Source organism: Lycium barbarum, chromosome 4 (genome assembly GCF_019175385.1).
Source record: "Lycium barbarum isolate Lr01 chromosome 4, ASM1917538v2, whole genome shotgun sequence".
In the NCBI taxonomy this organism is placed as follows: domain Eukaryota; kingdom Viridiplantae; phylum Streptophyta; class Magnoliopsida; order Solanales; family Solanaceae; genus Lycium; species Lycium barbarum.
Window position 1 is genome coordinate 25,621,948 of NC_083340.1, and position 17,452 is coordinate 25,639,399.

The window sequence follows — 17,452 nt, forward strand, 5'->3', positions numbered from 1 at the left end:
GTAGTCAAACCCATAATTAATTCTATAAGTCTCATTCTCTTTTATTTACGTTAAAATTATTTACAATACCTATAGTATTTATCTTCATTAGAATAATTGAGCATGACTATACATTTTGAGCTAAAGGGGATCGTGACTCATTCTTGCTATCTTGGGAATTTAAAACGTCATTAATATGCAAATATGAACTATCTTATAAACAATTTTTCAAAGTTATCCGATTATATATATTTTTAGCCAAACCTAGTTAGTAAAAAAAAGAAAGAAACTCATGTCCTTTGTATCATATTTATAAAAAATAAAGCTAGATTTTGTTTGCATTATCATGTTAACACAATTTTATCCAAAGTTTCAAATTCGTTGCACTCACTGCCTATGTGAAAATCCTTACATTTTCAAATTCGCTCTCAATAATACATAAAGTCTTTTTTTTCATACAAATTATTATATTTTACCAGTCTTATTTTTAATAATATTATTACATTCTCCTTTAAAACTTTAGCAATACTTACAAAACTATTTTCTTTTCTATAACGTTACATTTACACTTAGCCTAATTAAATTTGAGTCCGGTCGGTTAACCATTATTAATGGAATTTAGAGGATGCCTAATACCTTCCCTCTAAGTTAGTTGAACCCTTACCTAGAATCTTTCGGTTTCGTAGACTTTAAAATAAAATCAACTTTAGATAATTACTTTAATAAACTTCAGGTGTCCTAATTCACCATAAATAATTAGGTGGCGACTCTTAACTTTAAATAACCCCGGAATTACCGGGATGTTGTAAACTATTTTGACTCTGGTTAAAATAGGGTATAACAATACAATCTAGCATAGTTCTCTGCCGAATATGTAGATCTGACTGGCAGAAAATGTGTTGATTTCGTGAGCCTGTCAACAATCACCCAAATGGAGTTGTATTTACGCCGAGAATGAGGTAAACCAAAAACAAAATCCATATTGATTGCTTTCCATTTCCAGGTTGGAATTTCCATTTCTTGCAAGAGCCCTGCCGGTTTCTGGTGTTCAATTTTCACTTGTTGACAATTCGGACACTAAGCTATAAACTCTGCTATATCTCTCTTCATTCCTTCCCACCAATACATTAGTTTGAGGTCATGGTACATCTTTGTCGCTCCTGGGTGGACGGAATAACGAGAGTAATGAGCTTCTTCCAGATTCTGACGACGCAGTCCCACAACATCCGGAACACATAGCTTGCTTCGATACCTGAGAATCCCATCTGCAGAGATCTCAAATGGTGACTTCTATTTTTGGGGAAGTTTATCTCTATAATAGCTCAATTTGGGATCCTCATATTGGCGCCTTTTTACTTCTGTGTCTAGGGACGAAACAGTTGGGTTAAGCACAGTAACTCTTGTATTGCCCGAATCCATTAAGCGAACTCCTAGACTAGCTAGCTAGTGGAGCTCACGAGCTAATTCCTTCCTTTCTGGTGGGACATCACACCAACTGCCCATGGATTTACGGCTAAGAGCATCGTCTAACACATTTGCTTTACCAGGATGGTATAGAATATTTCCATCATAGTCCTTCAATAGCTCTAGCCATCGCCCCTGTCGCAGATTCAATTCCTTTTGCTTGAAAATATATTGAAGGCTTTTGTGATCTATGTAGATATCCACATGGACACCGTACAAATAATGCCTCCACATCTTTAAAGCATGAATGACCGCAGCTAATTCAAGGTCATGGGTCGGATAATTCTTCTCGTGCTTCCACAACTGCCTAGAAGCATAGGCAATGACCTTACCGTGTTGCATCAGTACACAGCCTAGCCCGACATCAGAGGCATCACAATACACCACATAGCCTTCCAATCCTTCTGGAAGCGTCAGGACTAGGGCTGAAGTCAACCTTTCTTTTAGCTCCTGAAAGCTATGCTCACAAGCATCGGTCCACTGAAATTTGGCGGCTTTCTGCGATAACTTCGTCAGTGGCGCTGAAATAGAGAAAAATCCTTCCACAAATCTTCTGTAATAACCTGCCAATCCCAGAAAACTACGGACTTCTGTGGGCGTTGTAGGCCTTGGCCAAATCTTCACAACCTCAATCTTTGGAGTATCGACCCGAATACCATCGGCTGAGATGATATGACCCAGAAAAGTTACAGAGTTCAACCAGAATTCACATTTTGAGAATTTAGCATATAATTTGCGAGCTCGAAGAATTCCAAGAACCGTACGCAAATGGTCTGCATGCTCTTCCTCTGACTTGGAATATACCAGGATGTCATCAATGAACACAATTATAAACAGATCTACGAATGGCCTAAACACATCATTCATCAAGTTCATGAACACTGCTGGAGCGTTAGTCAAGCCAAACGACATTACCTGAAATTCATAATGACCATATCTAGTCCTGAAAGTCGTCTTCGGAATATCTTCTTATTTGACCCTCACTTGATGGTATCCTGACCTCAGTCTATCTTGAAAAACCACTTAGCTCCTTGCAATTGATCAAATAAATCATCGATCCTCGGAAGCGGATATTTGTTCTTTATTGTCACCTAGTTCAGTTGCCTGTAATTGATACACATCCGCAAAGATCCATCTTTCTTTCTTACAAATAAGACAGGTGCTCCCTATGGCGATGAACTGGGCCTAATAAATCCCTTCTCGAGCAAATCTTTCAATTCCGCTTTTAACGCTTTCAATTCTGCAAGAGCCATTCTGTAAGGAGGGATAGATATCGGCTCAGTATCTAGCAACACATCGATAGTAAATTCAATCTCTCGTTCTGGTGGAAGACCTAGAAGCTCATCCGGAAACACATCTGGAAACTCGTTTACTACCGAAACAGATTGAAAAGTCGGCGGTTTTACTTCAGTGTCATGAACTCAAATTAGATGATAAATATAGCCCTTGGCGATCATCTTCCTTGCTTTGAGGTAGGAAATAAATCTGCCTCTCGGAGATGCAGTATTTCCTTTCCACTCTAGAATTGGTTCTCCCGGAAATTGGAATCGAACCACTTTGGTTCTACAATCTACATGGGCGTAGCAGGAAGCTAACCAATCCATGCCCATAATAACGTTAAAATCCAGCAATTCCAGTTCAATTAAATTAGCTACAGTGTGCCGACCGCACACTATAATCACACAATCTTTGTACACTTGTCTAGCTATCACAGGTTCACCAATTGGGGTAAATACCTCGAAAGGTTTGATTGGCTCGGGTTTTATCCCAATACGACCAGCGATATAAGGAGTAATATATGACAAGGTAGAACCTGGATCAATCAATGCATAAACATCACAGGAAAATACTGTCAATATACCTATCACAACATCGGGGGAAGTCTCCAGATCCTGTCGTCCGGCCAATGTATAAATACGGTTCTGGGGACCGCTCGAGCTAGAGGCTCCTCCTCTGCCTCTGCCACGGCCCGTTGAGACCTAGGGAGTCTGCCCTACAGGGCGCACAGACGACGAAGAGCCTGCTGTTGAACCTGTGGGATGGGCCTCATCTCAGCCGCCCCTCAATGGGCAATCATGCATCATATGGCCAACTCGACCGTAGGCATAGCAAGCATCCGAGCCTCGGCGACACTGACCCGAATGTAACTTACCACTCTGACTGCACTGTGGTACCAGCGGTCTCCTCTGGCTGGAATCACCACGATACTGGGAACCAGAAGCTCTCGAACCCTGACTCGGCCCAGAATAAATGGGGCGATCAAACCTCCAGCCCGCAAATCGAGGAGGTGCATTAGATGCAGATTGGCCTGTATATCTGGAATACTGTTGCCCCTGTCCTCCTCTATACTCACTACTAGCACCCGCAGATATGGGCTTTTTTCCATGTCCCCGATCCACATCTCGCTCACCCATATGTGGTTGTTGTTGCTCTTCTAGATTTTGGGCATGTGCTTGAATACGCGAGATGTCCATTCCTTCCAGAAGTGAAGCTATCAAACAGTCTTTAAACAAGTGTGGCCCTAAGCCACTCACAAACCGATGTACCCGGTCTCCCATGTCGGCTACCATGGCCGGAGCATATCTAGCCAGTGAATTAAACCGGAGACTATATTCCTGAGCACTCATGCCTCCTTGCTTGAGATTTAAGAATTTATCGGCACGAGCCCGACGGACCTCAGGTGGCAAGTAATGACGAATAAAAGCATCCACAAACTCTTGCCATTTTGGGGGAGGTGCATTTTCCCCTCTTGAGGAAACCCAATTGTTATACCATAGAATAGTTACGTCCCAGAGTCTATAAGAAGACAATTCCACGGACTCGGTATCAGAAGCATGGATGATTCTCAGCGTCCTCAATACCTCATCAATAAAACCTTGCGGGTCTTCATCCGGTTTCGACCCGAAAAATTCTGGAGGGTTCAAGCTCATGAAATCACAGGCTTGAGCACTAGTCACCCTATCACTTGGACCCGCACTCTGCCGCTGAGCCTGAGTGGCAACCAACTGAGTCAGCAACTGGACTGCATCTCGCAAGTCCTGATCTGGAGCAATAGGGGAAGGAGCTGGGACCCTCTCATGCTCCTCTACTGCTGGAGGAATAGAGGTGGGAGTGTCATGCGAGGGAGTAACACTCAGAGCCTCGCTATGTCCCAACTCAACTGGGGGTTCTCGACTGGTATATGCTCCAGCAGCGTCTAATATTATGCAGATTTGCTTCTTCCTTGGCGGCATTGCTGAAATCATAACACACAATTAGGCTAAGAGGGAATCTTATATTATAGCTCTAAAGACGGTCATTATTCCTAAATGCCCTGCAGCCTCTTGCTTATAAGTGCGGCGCGCTTCACACCCATAAACAAGACTCTATTGGACACGACTCGTAGAAACACTCTAGGACGAACTGCTCTGATACCACTTTTGTCACGACCCGACTAGAGGGCCATGACGGATACCTAGAGCTGACCACCGAGCACCGTTCGTCATATCATTAACCTGCCCCAATCGGTACACCTATAGTCCCCATGGTGAGGCTTATCATTACCTAATCATAAACTATTTTTCAAAACACGTACATTTACATATATATGTATAAACCCTCGCGACAACAAAAGAATAATATACAAGATATACATTGAGGGTCACATGACACCTAATACCCCCACACAAGTATCTACGAGCCTCTAACTGAAATACTAAAGTCATGAAGACGGGACAGGACCCCGCCGTTCCCAAGTATGTACTCAAAAGAATATATCAGAACTGCACCTCCGGAATATAGAGGTGCTCCTGTGTAAGCTGATTTGGCTCCTATAAAGCTGGGTCATCCTCCTGTCTACCTGTGGGCATGGGCACAACGTCCAAAAGAAAAGGACGTCAATACGAGTAATGTACTGAGTATGTAAGGCATGCATCATAACATAATAGAGAAACAAGAGAATAAAAGATAGAGAAGTGACCTGTGACAACTTACCTCTTAAGGCGGAGTCATGCATGCAAGCTTATAAAATAAATAACACCATATCATATATTGCTGCGGAACGTGCAACCCGATCCATATCAATATATTATTGTCATATTGCCGCGGAACGAACAGCCCGATCCATATACTCATATATCCCGCGTCCGGGACGATATCATAATATACCAGCTGATCAGGTAGCTATGCGTCTATAGCGCCTCACCTTTCCCATATCCCCATATATACATATACATATATATAAATACATCATAGCATATACATATAAATGTAGTCGCAATTATAATTCCGTTTGGTGTTGGAGTGAGCTTGGAAACAAGTAGATATTGAAGATCTTGCCACTTTAGTAAATATAAGGTATGAATCCTTGAATCTTCTTCTTTATCAACATTGATTAAGGAATAATTGCTAGAATAAAAGTTATAGTTTGTTGTGTTGGTGTTGTTGGTTTATGGATTGAGGTTTGAAGAGGATTTTGGATGAAGATACATATATTTTTCTTGTAGAATGTTGAGGATGTTGTTGTTGATGTTGTTGGTGTTATTTGGGAGTTGTTTTGGTATTTGGAGGAAGTCGATGATATAGGGGAGATGTTGCCCAAATTTTCGTAACCCAAATTAGACTTCCATAAATTAGTGCTTATAAGTTGATGGAAGTGCGATGTAAGTATTATTAATGATATATTTCTCGATATATAGGCTCGGGTGAAGGGCAAGCTTCGGCGTAAGGAATTCTTAAGTGGTGGCTCGACGGATAAGGAATGTAAGGTGTTCGTTTCTCCTTTTTCTTTGGCACGAATCCAACGAAAACATAGACATGAGCGTTCCATAGCAAATCCACTCTATTCCCATGCCTTGTAATTCAATCTTAATATCTTGTTATTTTAATGTTTCTTAAAGTGTTATTTGTTTTATCATCATCGATTACTCCTTTGGACTCGATACGAATTCCATAAGCTATTCGGAGGCTTCTGACCTTATGTCACTCCGAAAGGCCAAGATCAGATCATGGATTTCTTATTCAAAAATCAGCCTCAGAACATTGCGCAGAAAGCCTCAAGACATTGCGCTTTCCGTCCGCATCGCGGAAGGAAAGCGGAAGGTCTCAGAACATTGCGCTTTCCGTCCGCATCACGAAAGGAAAGCGGAAGGTCTCAGAACGTTGTGCTTTCCTTCCGCATCGCGGAAGGAAAGCGGAATCCTGCACAGTTTTTCCAGTCCAGACCAATATTGGTATATACATATATATAAATGTATTGCACTATTTTACTACACCGTGCCGTGCTATAGTCAGCCGGGCATGGCGCGTAGATGCGCACACCACTGCAGTGGGCATGTTATGATATTGCCCCGGACGCGGGCTAATGATGATAACACCGAGCCTTAACAGCCGGGCATGATTTTACATATATAACACCGAGCCTTACGGTCGGGCATGGATACTAGCTGTTACATACATACATACATACATATATATATATATATATATATATATATATACATACAAATGATTTTATCATGCATTGCATTTTGTGCTACTTCCAGATGTTCGGTTTTCTTTTGCTTATATTAATGTCACATTTTATCTTAATTATGTTGTTGCCCTCTTGCCTTACATACTTAATACTTTTATCCATACTGACGTCCCATTGCCCGGGACGCTGCATTTCGTGCTGCAGGCTCTGACAGAGTTATTGAGGAGCAACCGCAGTAGGATTTTACAGCTTCAGCGGTGTTAGCAAGTACCACTACTCCGGGCTTGCTATCTTTTGGTACTTTTCTGTTAGTATAATGTATATGTTCATATGTATACTCTTAGAGGCTCATGGACATTGTGGGATATGTAAATATTATGTATGGCCTTGTCGGCCTTTTTTGGCTTATTGATATTTTTCTGACAGCCTCGTCGGCTTCACGATATACTTTATGTTGTAGCGTCTTTGCCGGTCCACCTATGTACATATGTGTTGAATTATCGAATATTTCTATGTGAGCCCCTTTTCTGCGAGTAGATGCTCTTTGAGTTATGGTATGTGATGTCCAAGTAACGGTTAAGTCAGGCAACTTCAGCCTACGGGTCGGAGCCTGTCATACTCCTCGTCGGGGGTGTGACAGCTATGTCTCACCTTGAAGGAACTAACATCATGAGGTGAGACCACAATGAAGAATAGCATTACTGGAATCATAACGTAGAAATATCGACTTCATGAACACATCATTATCATCATCACTGTCATGGAACATGTCTCATAAGAAACTCTCGAAGATCTTTAACTTCCATCCTTAGGGATATAAGGTCATGCAAAAGAATTATAAAACAAGAGTCATGCCTTTGAAAGAAGGGGACAAGCCTTGCATACCTTTATATCTCCCTAACGATAGTGACTTCGTGCTCTCCTTCCGAATTCACAATTCTACCTACAAAAGGGTTCGTACGAAGATTAGATTGTTAGGAGTATACTTAAGCTTAAACTAAAGTGGTTAGGGCTAACGAAAATTGGGCAGCATTTCCTTTGTTTCAACAACTTTTCCTCATATAACAAAACAGCTCCCAAACATCATAATAACGCCTATAATATCATAACACGTAAATTCCCTCGAGCTAGATATTATTCAACTTCCAAATTCACTTCCAACACCCTCCATAACCATAACTATAATACATCATCATGTTTATCACTCATATAATACTTCCTCAATATCATTAGTGTCATTCATAATAATATTATACTTGTATTACACCATGAATCCTAACTCAACTTGTCTTTCAAGTCATCATACCCTTATTAGCATATTTAAACTCATTTTCCACATCTTTCTCCTACTTCAAGTTCTTCAACTATTCAGCACCATCAATAACATGAAACAATTGTAAAACTCACCTTTTGTTGTGTAGAGATGATCTTTGGATGAAGATACTCCACTTGAGAAGAACTCAACTCCAACACCAAAGAGATTCTTAGTTTCTATCAACCTTAGGAAGCATCCACACCTTTGATTCTACCAACTTTGGATGTTTGATCCTTGATTTCCCTTCTTGGATATGTGTTAGTGTAATATGGAGAAAATTCTAGAGGTTTAGAGAAGGTTGGAAAGGTGGAAATGAGAAAAAAAGAAAAACGGTCGTTCATATATAAAAATAAAATTCGGACCCGACCCGAAATGTACGATCTACTACACGGACCGTATAAATTATATGGTCCGTATATTTCTTCTAGAAACTCACCCTTCACTGGAAGGGTTCTATGGTCAGGCATACAGGCTGTATAAAATATACGGTCCGTATATATGATCGTATAATCCGCACTTTTCCCGGATTTGTCCTCGTCGCTTCGTTTGATCCCGAATCCTTATGGAACCTTCGTGGTACTTGTTCAACACTTCCTTGATGATCTAACGGACATTATAACTCATCCTCAAGTCCTTACTAAATGTTCGTTAGTTTGATAACCATGAAATCCTTCCCAACATAACTTATACTCCGCTTCCTTTGACAAACCTAGTTTCACCAAGTCGTATAACTTAATTAAATATCTTATCGTATGTGCCTTAAGGTTGCCAATCCCCCTCTTATAGTTGTGAAAGCTACATGTTCGCCTTAAGCTGGCGTTAATCTATTCACGACGCAACGACATGAAATTACCGAGCTGTAACATCAATTTTGCCTAATCTATGTCCATCCTGCTATAGGAAAAAAAATCATTATTCATAACGTCATCAGTACCACATTTATATGAGTAACATTTTTAAATGATAATTCGTGTGAGCAGAGTTATAAAAAGACCAATTCAAAGGTTGACTCGTGTATATGTTTTCTCCGCTGACCAATTCTCGAATCATTAGTTAACTTCTCTGGTTATTTTTAAAATAAATTAGGAAAGGTGCATACATGTTTGGTGAGTGATAGAGTGAAGTAGATTCCACTCGTTTGGATTCAGTGAAAGCGAAATGCCGCAGACAATCCTTAACCTTTCTCTTCTGCCAGTTTGCTAATATTTGGTCAAGCTATTGTTTGCCAAACTTTCAAATGGAAAGTTCGTACACAAAATACTGGCACACAAGGATAAAGTCTGCATCATTACATTTTTCCACTGGGTCAAAAGCATTCTCGCATTCTAATTTATTTAAAATATTAAATTCATCCTCCAACTTTAAATAATAAATAGAATATTCTCTTCCGCTTATATCTCAATTGAATTTTTAAATGCATATTTTACCCTTATACTATTATACTTAGTCATTTTTTTAATAACCTTTTTTCATACCATATTATTATTATTATTATTATCCCTTTTTCATTTATGCAGATGTAAGAGTAGAGCAAATAAATCTTGATCTTGAAGTTTAGTAACTGAGCATAAGTAATGGCATTGACTAATGAAAAAAATCTTGCTTGTTAATAACTTTGTTCTTGAGAATAAATGTACATAATCGTATATATAAAAGTATCATATTTCTGACACAAGATGTCGATGAAAGTTAGAAATAACAAAATAATCACTCTTACCTCCTCCATCCACCCTTTTAGTTAGCAAATCAATTTTTCCTTTTTTATGCAAGGCACACAGAAAACTAAAATCTTATTGGTTGTTGTTAGACACAATGGCTGCTACCAGAAGCGGTATAATTCTTAAGAAAGAATGAATTGTTTACGCACTCGAGTTTTGGCACTAGTCTTTGCACATGTTTATTTGGATTAGGCTTCTCATTAATCTCACCCACCCATTGATAATAGAATAATGTGTGGCATAGTTGAGGAGTCACATTCTAACACGGGGTCAACCTACAAGGGCAAGTCCATTTGCAATATACTTAATGAAACTTTAGAAAAGGCAAGTGGGATAAATTGACGAAACTAACAGGAAAAAGAGGGGAAAAAAGAAGGAAAAGAGAAACGAAAACAAATACTGTAATAGATGGTTGGTGCACAACCTTGATCTTTTAGACCTATATAAGTACCCCAGAGAGTCAGACAAATGAACAAACTTTAGTCAGCAGTTGGTTTTCCATTCTAAGCAAACAAAAAACTTTGTACTCCACGACCACGAGAATGGGTAGCCTTTCACTTGAAACGGTACGCTGTTCGTGTTACATGCCCAAATTAACATCTTCCGATACAATTACAAACAGCTCACTTTGTTTCGCACCAAAAGCTATTTTTTGCAAAATTTACTTGTCCTCTCCGAAAGGTTTTATGAAATTATCTATAATTGATAGCTATTATTTGTGATCTATAGTCTTCTAATACCTAAAACAAAAATATAATTATTGCTAGTTGCCAGAATCAAAATTGTTGAATTGTATGATCTCCACATTTAAAAGTTTATGTTATTAGACAAATGGCGTTTTTATTTTACTTAATTTTATCTTAAATTGGATGACAGGACTTTGAGCCATCGGCCATAACACCCAGAGGTTTAGCGCCACACCATTTGTTTTCAAATGGCGATTACAAGAGACAGAAGGTGGAGCCAGCTGCAGGTCCAAGGAAGAACTTGCAACTTGCTGTCATGGAGCCTGGCTTGCAGACTGATGGTCCTTCCTTGGACACTATTTTAGTCAATTATATAGACACACTTACCCAACGAGTCAATTTTCATTTAGGTAATTTTTTTTTTCTTAATGCCTTCACTCTTTGCCACCAATTACCCACTCAATGAGATGACTAAATCAACTCTTTTCGTTTTATTTTTCTCAGGTTATCCGGTGAACATATGCTATGAGCACTATGCAACCTTAGCACCACTTTTGCAATTTCACCTAAATAATTGTGGTGATCCTTTCATCCAGAACACTGTGGATTTCCATTCAAAAGACTTCGAAATGGCTGTTTTAGATTGGTTTGCACAACTATGGGAAATTGAAAAGGATCAATATTGGGGTTATGTTACAAATGGAGGCACTGAAGGCAATCTCCATGGCATTTTGTTAGGGTAAGTTTTAGTACTATATTGTTTGACTAAACAAAAATTCTGAGAAGTTGTTATGACAAAGAAAGTATAATAAAATAAATTATATTGTTTCAGTAATCTTAAATTTCTTAATATTATTTATGCAGGAGAGAGCTACTTCCTAATGGAATATTATATGCGTCAAAAGACTCTCACTACTCAGTCCCTAAAGCTGCGAGAATGTACAGAATGGACTTGGAAACAATCAGCACATCAATAAATGGGGAGATGGATTATTTAGATCTAAGAAAAAAGTTACTTCAAAATAAGGACAAGCCTGCAATTATAAATGTGACAATCGGTATATATTTACTCCAACCTCTATCCTTTTTCTTTTTCAATCTTTTTTCTGTTATGTACTTAGTCCTCTTACAACTTTTCCCTTACTTGTTTAGGAACTACCTTCAAAGGAGCTGTTGATGACGTTGATATTATTCTTCAAATACTCAAAGATTGTGGCTATTCACATGATATGTTTTACATCCACTGTGATGCAGCACTATGTGGGCTTATGGTCCCCTTTATAAACAATGTGAGGTTTCGTTTCTTACTAAACTAATTCTAACAAACTCTTGGTTAATTTTCAGAACGACATTCTAATAATTTTTTATTTAATTTGAACAGATGATTAGTTTCAAGAAGCCAATTGGAAGTGTTACAATTTCTGGTCACAAGTTCTTAGGATGCCCAATGCCTTGTGGTGTCCAAATAACAAGAAAAAGCTACATCAATAATCTCTCGAGAAATGTGGAGTACATTGCTTCTGTGGACGCCACTATTTCTGGTAGTCGTAATGGTTTAGCTCCAATTTTCTTATGGTATAGTTTGAGCGCTAAAGGTCAAATTGGCCTGCAAAAAGATGTTAAAAGATGCCTTGATAATGCAAGATATTTGAAAGACCGTCTACAGCAAGCAGGGATAAGTGTCATGCTAAATGAGCTTAGCATCATAGTTGTACTTGAAAGGCCTCGTGACCATGAATTTGTACGTGGTTGGCAACTTTCATGCGTCAAAGATATGGCACATATTATTGTTATGCCAGGCATCACCCGAGAAACGCTTGACAATTTCATCACTGATCTAGCACAACAAAGAAAACTATGGTACCAAGACGGAAAAGTCGAGCCTCCTTGTGTTGCAGATGATATTGGTGCTCAAAATTGTGCATGCACTTATCATAAGATTGACTACATTAGTCCTTAGACGGCAAAGAAGAAGAGAGATCCCATTTATTAATTCCTTATGACTTCATTTGTATTTCCCACATTGAATTGTATACCTGATTGTACTACCGGACAAGATAAAAGAAACATTTTTTGATTAAAAAAATTTCACTCTTTTATGATCTTTCTGTAGCACTAACTTACTGTTAATTTGTGATTAAAATAGATTATACATTATGGGAACTGAGGTGCACATACATACATATATATGTACATGCATACACATGTACACATACGTGCACATGTGTATATACCTTGTTGGAATAGTTGATCACTTGATTGTGGTGCAATAAAGCATACTCTTGAGGCAAGATAAAAGTTGTTCAACTTGATTTAGCTTGGTAAAATAGTTCTGATAAAGGCTAACTTAAATTTAGGGGAAAAGGTCCAAAATATTTCAAAGAACTACGAAGAAATTCGTTTAAATAATGAAACAATGCTATGAACGGGTAAAGCCTAAAATCTTTCGAGATATAATACGTCCAAATATACTTAGAATGTCTTAGTTTTAGGAATTATTTTTTGATTCTACAAACATACACTCACACGTATAATAAAATAAAAGAAACACAAATAAGTTGTTTGTTCTGGTTATGAAGGAATGCAATGAAAAGTTGAAGTATCGAAAACTTTTAATATTAGTTAGAAGGAAAGTTCGTTGAGCCGTTTGAATGACTATATCGAGATTACGGCCAGCCAATGCCCATGGAGAAAGACTAGACATTTATTTAGCGCTCATTATGAGTAGAATTATTATGGATTGTCGGAATACATGAGTAACTTCTTAAATTTGACAATAAATTTTACCTAATTACTCAAATTATAATTTTTTTTTATTGAAAATTTGAACACATGATAAAATATTTCTATTAGAAAGTTCCGGCACAAATTTTGGAAAAACTTTTAGCTGTGTTATCACACAGACACACCCATATATTTATTTGGTATGATAATGACATGAGTTAAGTTTAAATGAAGTAGTGATGGTTCATCTAGTTGATCCCAAATTGTTCAGAACTAAAGCGTGGTTATTATTGTTTTTTTTTTCTCGCCCTCCAATTGGAAAAAGGACCCAAACTCGTGTTAAACTCTGGATACAAAATGATGCCAGCTATTGTGTGTAACAGAATGAGGCTCCACTATTTCTAGTGGCTAATTTAGTTCAAAATCACTTCGAGAAGATAAAAACACTTACACATTTTGATTAAAGTTAGGTTTGGTAGTTCAAATCTAAGACATACGGATTTGAAATTTGGGACTGTCAGACTAGATCAAAATTTGGAAGTTCGTTTGCTTCCAAATTGTCTGATGTTTGTAACTAGAGGTCTCAATTTTTTCACTCGGTCGTAGATTTGAAGTCAATTTTTTAAATTGTTGTACTTACAAAGATTTATAAATTTAGGCTATGCCTTAAATAGAGGTATTAATATTGGCTATTTTTGCACTTGAGTCGTATCTGACTTAGCATTGACATATGGTCTAGTGTCTAATTGGTTATTGGTATGACTAGTAATTTCAGATTTTTGGATATAAGTCCCAAATCTGAAATTTAAAACTTTTAAATTTAAATCTAAAAGCCGAACCGTAACCCCAACAAAAAATTGAAGAAATTCAGATTTCAATTTTGCCTAATCTATGCCCATCCTGCGATAGGAAAAAAAAATCATTATTCATAATGTCATTAGTACCACATTTATATGAGTAACATTTTTAAATGATAATTCGTGTGAGCAGAGATATAAAAAGACCAATTCAAAGGTTGACTCGTGTATATGTTTTCTCCGCTGACCAATTCTCGAATCATTAGTTAATTAACTTCTTTGGTTATTTTTAAAATAAAGTATTGACATTAGGAAAGGTGCATACATGTTTGGTGAGTGATAGAGTGAAGTAGATTCCACTCGTTTGGATTCAGTGAAAGCGAAATGCCGCAGACAATCCTTAACCTTTCTCTCCTGCCAGTTTGCTAATATTTGGTCAAGCTATTGTTTGCCAAACTTTCAAATGGAAAGTTCGTACACAAAATACTGGCACACAAGGATAAAAGTTTGCATCATTACATTTTTCCACTGGGTGAAAAGCATTCTCGCATTCTAATTTACTTAAAATATTAAATTCATCCTCCAACTTTAAATAATAAATAGAATATTCTCTTCCGCTTTTATCTCAATTGAGTTTTTAAATGCATATTTACCCTTATACCATCATACTATGTCTTTTTTTTTTTTTTTTAAATAACTTTTTGATACCATATTATTATTTTCCCTTTTTCATTCTATGCAAATGTAAGAATAGAGCAAATAAATCTTGTTTTTGAAGTTTAGTAACTGAGCATAAGTAATGACATTGACTAATGAAAAAAATCTTGCGTGTTAATAACTTTGTTCTTGAGAATAAATGTACATAGTCGTATATATAAAATTATCATATTTCTGACGCTAGATGTCGATGAAAGTTAGAAATAACAAAATAATCACTCTTACCTCTTCCATCCAGCCTTTTAGTTAGCAAATCAATTTTCCTTTTTTATGCAAGGCACATAGAAAACTAAAATCTTATTGGCTGTTGTTAGACACAATGGCTGCTACCAGAAGCGGTATAATTCTTAAGAGAGAATGAATTGTTTACACACTCGAGTTTTGGCACTAGTCTTTGCACATGTTTATTTGGATTAGGCTTCTCATTAATCTCACACACCCATTGATAATTAATAGAATAATGTGTGGCACAGTTGAGAAGTCACTTTCTAACACAGGGTCAAACCACAAGGGCAAGTCCATTTGCAATATAATTATGAAACTTTAGAAAAGGCAAGTGGGATAAATTGAAGAAACTAACAGGAAAAAGAGGGGAAAAAAGAAGGAAAAGAGAAACGAAAACAAATAATAGATGGTTGGTGCACAACCTTGATCTTTTAGACCTATATAAGTAACGCAGAGAGTCAGACAAATGAACAAACTTCAGTCAGCAGTTGGTTTCCATTCTAAGCAAACAAAAAACTTTGTACTTCACCACTACAGGAAAAAAGCTTTTTCTCAGCGGCGGCAGTTTAGATCGGTCGCCTGATAAGAGGTTGTAGAACCCTTTTCCGGCGGTTTAGATGAACCGCTGGAATAACCGTAGCAAATTACTAAACAGCAGCAGTTTAGTTTGGTTTAGCAGTGGTTTGTAACTGATGTAAGATTCCCGGCGGTTTACATTCATTTTTACAGCGGTTTGACCTATAAAAATAAAAATACAATAGCAGCGTTTTCCAATACAATTTGTGGCGGTTTGACCGCATTTTCCCTGCAAAATAATCCCAATAGTTTTACATATTCCAACCTATAACAACATAGCAATTCTATAGAAAAAGAACTTTAGAGAATTCTGAACAGAACAATTTGCACTACTGAATATGTCACGCTCCGAACTATGGCCTGGGCGTAACACGGCACTCGGTGCCTGACTGCATGTGACCGAGCGAACCACATGGCTTGCTGAATCATCATGAGGCATACATGAGCAGAAATATAATGTGAAGTGCATGATGAGCTTTTATAAAACATAGTAAGTTATAATATTAAACATAAGTACTTGATTAAGTCATGAATGCGGACAATATCATAAATGAGCCAAACCGGCTAACCAACTCTGGAAGTCTAACATGACACTTGTCTTGTCTATGAAACCTCTAACATGAGTCTGAAACACGTAACATACTTGCTGGGACAAGGCCCTTAGCATACCTTTAGATGCAAAACTAAATAAGAAAGACAATGCCTAAACCTCGAATGAGATGAGGCTCACCAATAAGCTGGCACGTGCAGATCCTAATGAGCAGAGACGTCGTCCTGTAAATCCGTACCTGCATCATGAAATGCAGGCCCCCGGGCAATAAAAGGGGATGTCAGCACATTGAATGTACTGGTATGTAAAGCAACTGAAAGAAATAACATGGGACATGGAATAACATGATAAGAACTGAAACTGAAAACCTGGACATGAACATGAGCATGGGCATATATATATATAACATAAGTAAAACATGATAAGTAGGGAGAGCATTTCGTAAACCGACAACATGATATCACCATGTGGATACGTGGAGTCTGGTACCTCGCCGGACCAACAGAGCCCCCATACGTTGCCAGGGTATAAGGTGGTAACGTGTCTGATGGATCCATTCAGTGTAAAATTAAGGAATCGTCCTAACTGGGCGGAGCGATCCTTGTCCTACGGTGACTATGTAGTTTTAGGCTATCTGAGCCTTCTCGGTAATTCGTGTAACTCCCAAAAACATGAACATGATATAATTGGCTAAGAAGCCCATGATTTTCGTGAATTAACTTGTACTTGACTTGTAATCATGATTTCACGAAATAACTTGTAAACATGGTTTCATGAAATAGCTTGTATTTAGCATGTATGTATCTTGTATCATGGCATGAAAGTAACTATATAATATAGTTGCATGAAAACTTGTAGACATGTAGGATATTCATTAAATAATCATTCTTAGTTAAAAACATGTGTGCAAGAACCCATGGAATACAAGATATGGGTTTTCATGGATTACAGACTGATTCTCAATAATCATATGGAGTTATTAAGAATACAATGATAGAATAATAGCAATTCATACATAATCTATTCATGGACATGGACCTAGGGTTGTCATGAACATGGTGTAGAAACCCTACTTTTAGTAGAGAATCATAATTTATGGATTATGAGGCGTGGGGAAGAACAATGATGTTCCCACACGTAGATAGTAACTTTACATACCTGGTAATGCTCCAAACTTGAATTAAAGATTTTAACTTTGAAGAAGATTTCCAAAATCTTGAATTCTTGAACCTTGAGATGGGTTTTCTTA

At 37.8% G+C, this 17,452-nt stretch overlaps 1 protein-coding gene across 1 annotated transcript; it reads left to right on the plus strand.

Moving 5' to 3' along the window:
- Nucleotides 1-10,404: 10,404 nt before the first annotated feature.
- On the plus strand, nucleotides 10,405-12,716 carry LOC132638306 (histidine decarboxylase-like). The gene is made up of 6 exons (XM_060355245.1): nucleotides 10,405-10,494; nucleotides 10,805-11,024; nucleotides 11,119-11,353; nucleotides 11,479-11,672; nucleotides 11,767-11,903; nucleotides 11,996-12,716. Exons 1-6 carry the CDS (start codon nucleotides 10,471-10,473, stop codon nucleotides 12,572-12,574), a joined length of 1,389 nt encoding a protein of 462 aa, XP_060211228.1. The 5' UTR covers nucleotides 10,405-10,470; the 3' UTR covers nucleotides 12,575-12,716.
- The last annotated feature ends 4,736 nt before the right edge of the window (nucleotides 12,717-17,452 follow it).